The sequence below is a fragment of the Neolamprologus brichardi genome, chromosome 1, assembly GCF_056152115.1.
Source record: "Neolamprologus brichardi isolate AB-2024 chromosome 1, ASM5615211v1, whole genome shotgun sequence".
Lineage (NCBI taxonomy): Eukaryota > Metazoa > Chordata > Actinopteri > Cichliformes > Cichlidae > Neolamprologus > Neolamprologus brichardi.
Window position 1 is genome coordinate 3,752,641 of NC_142104.1, and position 9,258 is coordinate 3,761,898.

At 42.2% G+C, this 9,258-nt stretch overlaps 1 protein-coding gene across 1 annotated transcript in view; it reads left to right on the forward strand.

Annotated features, from left to right (window-relative positions):
- The window catches only part of znf507 (zinc finger protein 507), a 34,198-nt gene extending 25,360 nt beyond the window's left edge, over positions 1–8,838 (forward strand). Inside the window, exons 5-7 of the mRNA XM_087841679.1 lie at positions 741–845; positions 5,228–5,362; positions 7,220–8,838. Of these exons, the coding sequence (XP_087697805.1) occupies positions 741–845; positions 5,228–5,362; positions 7,220–7,661 (682 nt within the window). The 3' untranslated portion in view covers positions 7,662–8,838. The remainder of the gene's footprint in view (positions 1–740; positions 846–5,227; positions 5,363–7,219) is intronic.
- The last annotated feature ends 420 nt before the right edge of the window (positions 8,839–9,258 follow it).

Sequence of the window (9,258 nt, forward strand, 5' to 3'; positions counted from 1 at the left end):
CTCAGCATCTGTAAAGTTAAATAATTTGTTTAAAAAAAGATGTTTAAATAAGTTTGGTAGGAAAAGGAAACAAAAATACTCTCAAAGCTGCTTTAATTTGAATTTACAGTTACCCTGCTGCTTTCTCAAAAGCTCCAAACTGGGAAGCGATACCTTTCTACACGTTTAAGTTTCTCGGGGCAAGGCCACATTCATTTCCATGTAGCACACAATAAACCAAAGCTCCATAAATAATTTATGATAAACTCACAGTTTGTTCTCTCCTTGAATTACAGTTGCTGGAATATTAATATGTGCAATTAATCCAGCCCACATGTTGCAGTTGTTGTAGTTACAGGAGAAAGCAGTTTGTAGCTTGAGCCAAATTAACCTAAAAATGAATCCAAACATTTCCACTGTGGTGAAATCAATTTTAAAGTGTGTGTTTGTGTGTGTGAGTGACTTTAATGCTGTGCAGCTTATGGCAGCGAGTCGAGTGTATCCTCTTCCTGCAACCCTTGTACAGTGCCCTATCTGCCTCTAAGCTACTGGAAGTGCCAGTTTCATCGCTCAGCCACAGTGCAAGTGTAAGAAAGTGGAAAACACTGATTTATTTCTTTTGTTAAAGTAGGAATGTCCTGCCTGCTTTGCTCCAAGTCCTTTATCTCAACACACTGACATCAAAACGCTGCTTCTGTAACTGCATTTCCCAGTTAAATAAGCTGCTCTGTCTCTATCTCTCTTTCTTCTTTTCCCGGCAGGTGCTGCAGCTGCGATTTCGCCACCACCAACATGAACAGTTTAAAGAGCCACATGAGGAGGCACCCTCAGGAGCACCAGGCCGTGCAGCTGCTGGAGCAGTACAGGTGAGAAACTTCAAACACGATAACAATGACCGCTGGACTTCTGAGGTGAGACGGAAGAGCTGTGTGTGTCCAGGAGAAGCTGCGTGCTGTGTTACGAACACGTGTTCTGATCGAATTCCCTCCAAACGCCACAGTCTGTAGTTTCAACCAGTGTCGAGGCGAAATTCCCAGAGACAAAGACGGCAGTCTGTAGGTGGGTGAAAACATAAAATTTATGCAGCCAGCTGCTCAGTTGTTAGCGATCACTCTCCAGCCTGAAAATCCAGTCTGTGGTCAGGAGGACTGATGCTCCTTATCACCAATCGTTGTCCAGCTCATCTGATCGGTCTGCCCAGAGTTTCACTGGTGAAATTGTCTTAAATTTAGTTTGGATCAGTTTAAAATGTGTCATCACCCACGTTCAGCCCTTTCAGCCTTTATTTTTTTAAATATGTTAGTAGGATGAGATTAATCAGTTGACTCCAGCAGGAAACCCTAAAGAAGCCTGCTGCTATAGACAAAGTTGAATGTTTTGTGTCCTTTGCACATTAACCCTTTAAAACCTACCATAGAACCAAGTCCGCCAGAGCTTATATCATATTTTTACATGCTGTGGAGCCATTTTTGGGAGCATTTCAAGTTGCTATACATCAATACAACCATTATAGTCCAAATTGTAATAATATGTCTGCATTAAGTGCATAGTAATTACATAAATTGCAAAAAAGTGCAAAAAACTACAAAAAAATTTAAAATCGTTTTTGTTTTTTAACATATATTTCTAGTTAGAGAAATTTAAGAGGCTTATCCCTCAAAACTGTAAATACAAAAAAGTTGCACAAAATAGTTTCCCACCACAGGAAATTTATTTTGAGTGTCTTCATAGTTTTATTTTTGAAATACACCAATTTTTATATACTGCAGGAAAAACGAAAATAAATATTATAATGCAAATTTGCAAAAAAGCAGCATATGCATCAAAATAAACTATTTCCAGCAGTGCAATATGAGTCCTAAGCATCCCAGAAACCACACAGAAAGTCATAAAATTTTACTTTTAAAAACACCAGTATAGGCTCATGAGGCCTTGATGGTAAAAAACTACATTTCCGCAAAATGACGTCACTTCCGGTTTCGGGCAGGTCATGGCGGACATGCGATAGTTCGTGCTGATGGACGTAGGAAGTGTTACAAACAGCTGATCGGATCGGCAAAGCGTGTTTCTGGAATATTATGTTTTTGTTGCTGCAAGTGCTTTTTATGCAGTTTTTGCAAAGCTATATGTGGAAGGAAACTGTGACCGAGGACAAGCTGATGGCATAAGATGTAAGTACAACTCCTCCGGTTTCATATGCAAAAAGAATTATTGCTCTAGCTCACGTGGTTGCAGAGCTACCGGGATTTTAAAATAGTTACGCAAAACGGAGCGTGCTGCTCTGACCGGTTTTAAAGGTTTAATAAACACATTCAGACTTTTACACTAGTGTTGATTTTGAATCAGCATTGTGTTCACTTGGGAACATATGACCTTAGATTTTCTTTAAAGTGTTATTTGAAAGGCCTGTAGGTTACCTGTGTGGGTCAGAACCTGTTTGTGACCACGTGCGTGCACTCTCAGTCCAGAGATTTAAGAAGTGGGCTTCTGATTGCAAGTTTAGTGGATGGCGGGTGGAGAAAGTGAATGGCAGTCAACACTCGACTCTCCTTAAAATGTTAAATGCTCAACCCCGAGCGAGACTCTGATTGCTGATTTCCACTTCACTGAGCACTTGTCCTCGGTACCTGCGAGGCTTCAACGCTCGTTTCCATACATTCAAAATGGCACAGACGCTGCCTTCTTTCGCTTTAGCGCAGCACTTTCATAACGAGGAGGGACTCGAGGGAGACGGACTGCTTTAAAAGTAAAGTAGCAGAGGATGAGATATCTTGACTTTTCGGGTGACTTTCACACCTTTTGTTTGGTCTGAAGCGAGGCGTCGCTGCGAGTCTTGGAGAACCCTAGACATAACATGCTGCGACTGCTGGTGCTCGTTACTTACAGTGTCCTTTTTGCAAATACTCAATTAAAACTAACAAGACACAGTCTGAATTTTCAGTTTCGATTTATAATAATAATAATTTGTATAGCAGGGTAACAGAGTGCTTCCCAGTAACAGAGAATAAAAGAACAAACTGGGAGAAATTACCAAAGAAATTTACATATTTGTCATAAATGACTGAAGTGCAGCATCAAAATAAGATAATAATGTGATTCCACCTTAAAATTAATGTTAAAATAAAAAATCTATACTAAAAATGACCAAAAACGGAGGATATGAGTCTTTAGCAGTGATTTAAAAGGAAGACACTGGATGTCCTCGGGCAGGTCATTCCACACCGAGGAGCCCAAACACAAAGCCCTCGATCGCCTTTTGTCTCCAGGTGTGAGGCAGAAACAGTTAACGGGTTTCAGGGATTATCACACTGGAGCAAATCTCTCGTGACGCTGCACAGACTTAAATGCTGGCTCACTGTCGAGAGCAGAGGGCCAATCACAGGGAGCCGCGCCCAACGTGGAGGGAGGATGGAGCATTAACAAATAAATTGTCCCAGGTTTGTACAAGCAGCAAAAGTGATGCATTATTAGATTTTGCGGTATCAAGAGCCTGTTTACATCATGAATGGAGCTGGGCACACACAACCTGTTGTAGTCCACCTGTGTGCACCTTCCTCCACCCTGTGAATCTATGCTCCTCCCTCCCTCTTCGTTCCCCGCAGCCTTTTCTGTCCTGTTTGCAAAAACTGCTCCATCTGCATCTGCATTTCTACACGGCACCTCCTCATCACCTCTGTTTCCTTCACTACATGTCGAGTGAAGTCTGCTCCAGTCACCACTCCCCCCTCGGGGGACACACTTATTCTAGGGTTGCACCTTCAAAAACAAACCAAAACGACGTCTCATGACATCATGAGTTCATACTCCACTCTGCATTTAGACATTATTATTAATCACTGCCCCAGTGTGTCTTTGTCTCGGCTTCCTCTCCTCACCCCCAACCGGTCGCAGCAGATGGCTGCCCCTCCCTGAGCCTGGTGCTGCCGGAGGTTTCTTCCTTCCCACTGTCACCGAGCGCTTGTTCATGCGGCGGGTCGCCTTGTTCGGGTTTTCTCTGTGTTACTGTAGAGTCTCTACCTTACAGTATAAAGCACTTTGAGGCGACTGCTGGTGTGATTTGGTCGCTATACAAATAAAAGAAAGTGTGACTCCTTGAAAACAAAGTATAAAGAAACCACGAGTGACTCAAGACTTGAAACTAAATCTGTGATTTTTACGGCACCGCAGAAAAAGAAAGTACTGTCACATTTACAGAGTTGTGAGGTAGACTTGGTGTGACGGTACCTTTGCTGGTGACCTGTGTGTGCACGTGTGTGTGTCACATTACTCCATTTCTATTTAAAATTCCTTTTCACCTGTAGAAGGTGGATCTGGTTCCAGTCGTTGGCTCCGTGCTGTCAGTTTTCTCAGCAGCAGAAAGGAAGCAAAGCAAACAAACGAACACGGCAGAGTTTGATTGACTTCGCCTGTCAGAGGCAGCCGTTTGACGGCCGTTGGTTCAGTCTTTGCGGGACGCTGACGGGCTGGATTAATTGGCTATAGATTTTCCCCGATCCTTTTGTGGAGATTGTTATTTTATTTAGTTTTAAATTTCTCATTACTCTTTGAGGCCTCGAGGCGTCAAGCGTGAGGCGAAGCAACACAAAAGCACAACGCTGTGAAATGGAGCAGAAGAGAGAATTTTTAAATGCACCATCAAAACCATCTGTCAGCTCCAAAAAGATTGTGGGAGTTTTTTTCTTGGTGATGTCAAAAAGCATCTGCTGCTTCCAGAACAAACTGGCCCCGATCGCGTCTTCAAGACGACGATGGAGACGATGTATACATTTTCTAAAGCGAGTCAGTAACTGGGAGAAAAACGGGCCATTATCACACGCTAGTCTACTGCGATGTGATTTCATTTTAACGACATCGTGGCTTGTTTTATAAATAACATGTTCTGAGCGTGTTCAGTCAGCTGTTCGGGGGGAGGGGGGGGGTGCATGATGTCTTTATCCTTAATGATATTTGCAAGTGAAAGCGTTTGAATGGATCTAAAACTCCAGAATTCTTTTAATTTTGACAAATGAGTCCAGCAGCGTGCCGCAAATCCGATTTCCTCTCTCCCCTCTTTGTCTCTGTCTCTCAAGCTCGTCGTCCCCCGTGGAGTGTTCAGTCAGGATGATTCCTCTTGATAGAAAGTAGGAGGATTAGTAAAACCTCAGTACACACATTAAATCATCTTCAGCTTGAGCCCCTCTCACTCCTTTCCCATATTCCCTCCGTTATTTATTTATTTACTTATTTTTTTCCTCCTCCTCTCTTTCAGGTGCTCTCTGTGCGGCTATGTGTGCAGTCACCCGCCATCGCTCAAATCCCACATGTGGAAGCACGCCGGAGACCAGAACTACAACTACGAGCAGGTTAACAAAGCCATTAACGAGGCGATCTCCCAGAGCAGCCGGTGAGCACATAAACTGCAGTCTCGGTCCTTCAGCCTTCGTTCAAGTTTTATCTCAGTGTTTGTAAATGTCAGCTTAAATCAACTGGCAGTGCTCTTCATGTCCTGGGATTATACAGGTTATAATTAGGGATGCAACGATACCAATTTTTTCAAACCGATACGATACCGACACTTGGATCTGAGTACTTGCCGATACAGAGTACAAAAAACGATACTTCTACCACACACACACACACACACACACAAATGCAATGAATTGGAAGACAGGTTTTATTTTATTCTCTGCCGATAAAAAATAAAATCTTAATAAAAATGACCACAAAAAAATTTCAAGTGAAAAATAAGCACTTCTGTTAAATTATTGCAGTTGTAATTTAACAAAATATCACTGAACTATTGGCACTGTCTCGAGCTTTCAGAATAATAAATAAACACTTCTGTTTGGAATAAAATAAACTTTTAAATTGTTGCAGAGTGTCCATATTGTAAACAAACAAACAAAATAACAAAAGTATTTGGCATTGACGAACGAACTCCCCATCTGCCCGTGGATCATCAGTCCACTGCGCCGTTAAACCGAGGACTGACATCGCGCACACACTGCTTGTCTTTTCCTCTTCAGAAAGTTTTGGCACCATTATCTCCCTGATGTGTGGGTGGCTGCGAATTTCATATCTTTATTCTTTCATAAAGAATAAAGATATGAAATATCTATATTCTTTCAGTCGCTCTGGAACTCTCTTCCTCCTGCACTAAGAAATATTGACACCCTTTCCGTATTTAAGACACAGCTCAAAACACACCTGTTTAGACTGGCTTATTCGCTTTAATGCTGATTTTATCTGTTGTCACGCTCTGTTTTGTAATTTTAACTTATTTTATGTATTTTATGACTACTGTTCCTTCAAATAAAATGTATTATTATTATTTATTATTATATCGCAGTACCGATGCATCCCTAGTTATAATGGTTTTAAAGGTAGTGATCATGTAAACGAAGAAAAACATTTTATTTAATGTTTCTGGTTTGTTTCTGAAGCAGGTAGCTGTCACAAGTTTTTCTGTGAACATTTGGCTGCAGAAAAACTCATAATAGTAATAATAATGATATATCTCGCTTATATTTGTGTTTTTGTTAAGAATATATGACTTTCTGCTACTTCATCATTTGTAGTTTCATGTTATAAGGATGTAGTCTGCAGGGTTTCGTGCAAAACATGCTGAATATGCAGCTCTGGCAATGCATGCACATGCAAGCACTGCACTGAGGAAACGTTTCCTGAACTTTTATGCAGTCCTTACTGCTTCTATAGTTCAGTTCAGTTCTTTTTTATTTCAAACATATACATTCACCAACGTTTCATAAAATCATTCCATGCAGTTGTTTGAAAAGGAGTAGGCAGAAGTATATACTTTATATATGTATAAACGTTGCTGGATTGTTTACAGTATTATGAGCCATTTTAACATAATTATTTTTAATTTGTAAATATTGTATACCTCTGAGTCCCATTTAAAATTTGCTCAGTGACTGATGATGATTGGTGGAAAATTGGCAAAAAGCCTTTTAACTTGGAAACTGTGAGTCTTACAAATGTGCTGTTTAAGTACCATATAAAGATTTAGCATATCATGTCACATTTGACCTCTGACCTCTACACATGTTCTACACCCACAAAGTGAAACAACTGTGTTAGTCTGCACTTATTTTTACTTTTTACTACGAGGACGGCCGGTACAGCGACCTGACCGTCCTGCCAGTGGGGGGAGGAAAAGAAAGCCTGTAAAGTGCGAGTCCCGTACAAACGCTGAGGGTGACATTTTTCTTCTCATGATTTTACCCTCTGCTTCTTTCAGAGCTCCTCAGAAGTTATCTGCAGTGGTAGAGTCTGCGGCAGTGTCCCCGCACTCAAAGGACAAAACAAAGAGCACAGCGGATCCACCGCTAACACCCACATCAGCAACTAAAGCTGCTCTGTCAGCTGACAGCCCAGTGGGCTTCTCCACACCTCCCACAGATCCTTCAAAGTGGTCCCCCGAGTCCGTAAGCCCCCAGGGGAAGGACCCCGCGCAGCTTCAGTCCCAGAGCCACCCACGCACGGGCCAGCTCCCCCCGCCAGGCCCCGGCATGGAGTACTGTGTGCTCCTGTTCTGCTGCTGCATCTGCGGCTTCGAGTCCACCAGCAAAGAGCGACTGATGGAGCACATGAAGGAGCACGAGGGCGACATCATCAGCATCATCCTGAACAAAGAGCAGCAGCAGTCAGAAGCACAAGCAAGCCTCCAAACAGCAGAGTGACGCATGCACTTTCCCCCCTCCCCGTCCTGACTTTGACCCCCACCCTGTGCTTTCACAAGCTTTTCATGAGGTTTCTGTCCGTCAGCGAGGCGGCGGAGGAAACAATCTACTGCATCGCAGTAGTCCAGTCGTTTCAGCGGCGGTACTCCGATTGGTTCGGTTGTTGCATCAAAAGGTTACGTTTGTAAGGCTGCGATGACTCGTGTCCACACATTTCAGAACAAACGATGAAATGTTTTATTGACGACGTTCTTTCGAAAGGAATGTTTAAAAAGCGATTGACAGGGCTATAAGCCGTTAATATTTGTGTCAAATAATTACACACTAAATGACGCAAAATGTGTCTGTAGGCAAGCGATTTTGCTTTCAAGGGAGGAGCCCGAGCTCTCGACTCAAGTCCGTTTTTTTTCACTCTACAGGGACGTGTTCATACCTCACAAAACCACGCGATCCCTCAACCAGAAAAGATTTCCATATTTTCAAGTCTAATCCATATATTTTTGATTCTAAGGCAGCTCTTTTATTGCTAGTGTATTTAATGTATTTAATCTGACAGAGTTGAAGCTCTAGCCAAGTAGTGGAGGTGCAGACTCACCGATGCCTACAAAGGCATTTACCACAGCTTAAAAAAACCTTTCAATATTTATCTGTTTATTTTAATGCATGTTAAGTTCCGTTATGCCAATTTAAACGACTACGTTTGTTATATTTTCTTTCTTCTTTTTGTGGCTCTTATTGTAGTTTTGCTGTTTGTTAAGTAGCTTCTTTAGCAGAGATAGTTCTCAAAGGTGGAGCGTAAGTTGACTGGAGCAAAGCAGGAACTGGCCTTTGGATCGTCACCAGTGTTCAGTTGGTGTAAAAGCATGTCGGCAAAAGGAATAACAAAAAGGGAAGCTGGGATCGGCGGGGCTCGTGTTGTAACACGACGATATTTGAAAGGCGGTTTATGTCATATCGAATGCGACACAATTATCACTCGATTGTGATTATGGTGCTAGGTTCACTTTAAGACTTGTCCATGAAGGTATTTTTATAGCTCATGCTGTTTATGATGTATATAATAACATTTTTATAAGGACATTTCCACTTTTTGTCAGTGTTTTTAAAAATATAAACTTTCTAGTATCGGCTTGAAGCGGCCGCTGTCCCAGCTTGAACATGCCTGAAATGAGAAGACGTGGATGTGAAAATAAAGTTTTTAAGTCAACGTGTTTCGGGGTGTTTCTGGTGAAACTCACTGGCAGGAGGGCAAACATTGCAGACCTCAGCCCAGCTCTTTCAAACGACGAATGGCAGCGATAGTAATCACTGATGTCTTTTGAGCATAAAAAATTGAAACCCGGTATTTTAAATGTTGCTCAGAGTGTGCAAGAAACATCTGGAGGAGATGATATTTACCCGGGTGTCACTCACTGACCCTCGCTGTCCATTCAGGAGGTTCAAGTAAGGAGCAATCATCAACGCATGACCACGCCGGTCACTCCACTCTGCAAATTTGGCTCCCTGTTCCTCCTCTTTCTAAAAATGATTCACTCTGGAGAAGATCCACGGCACAGATGCACAAGCAGTTCACTTTGGTGGAGTTCAGTCGAGGGGA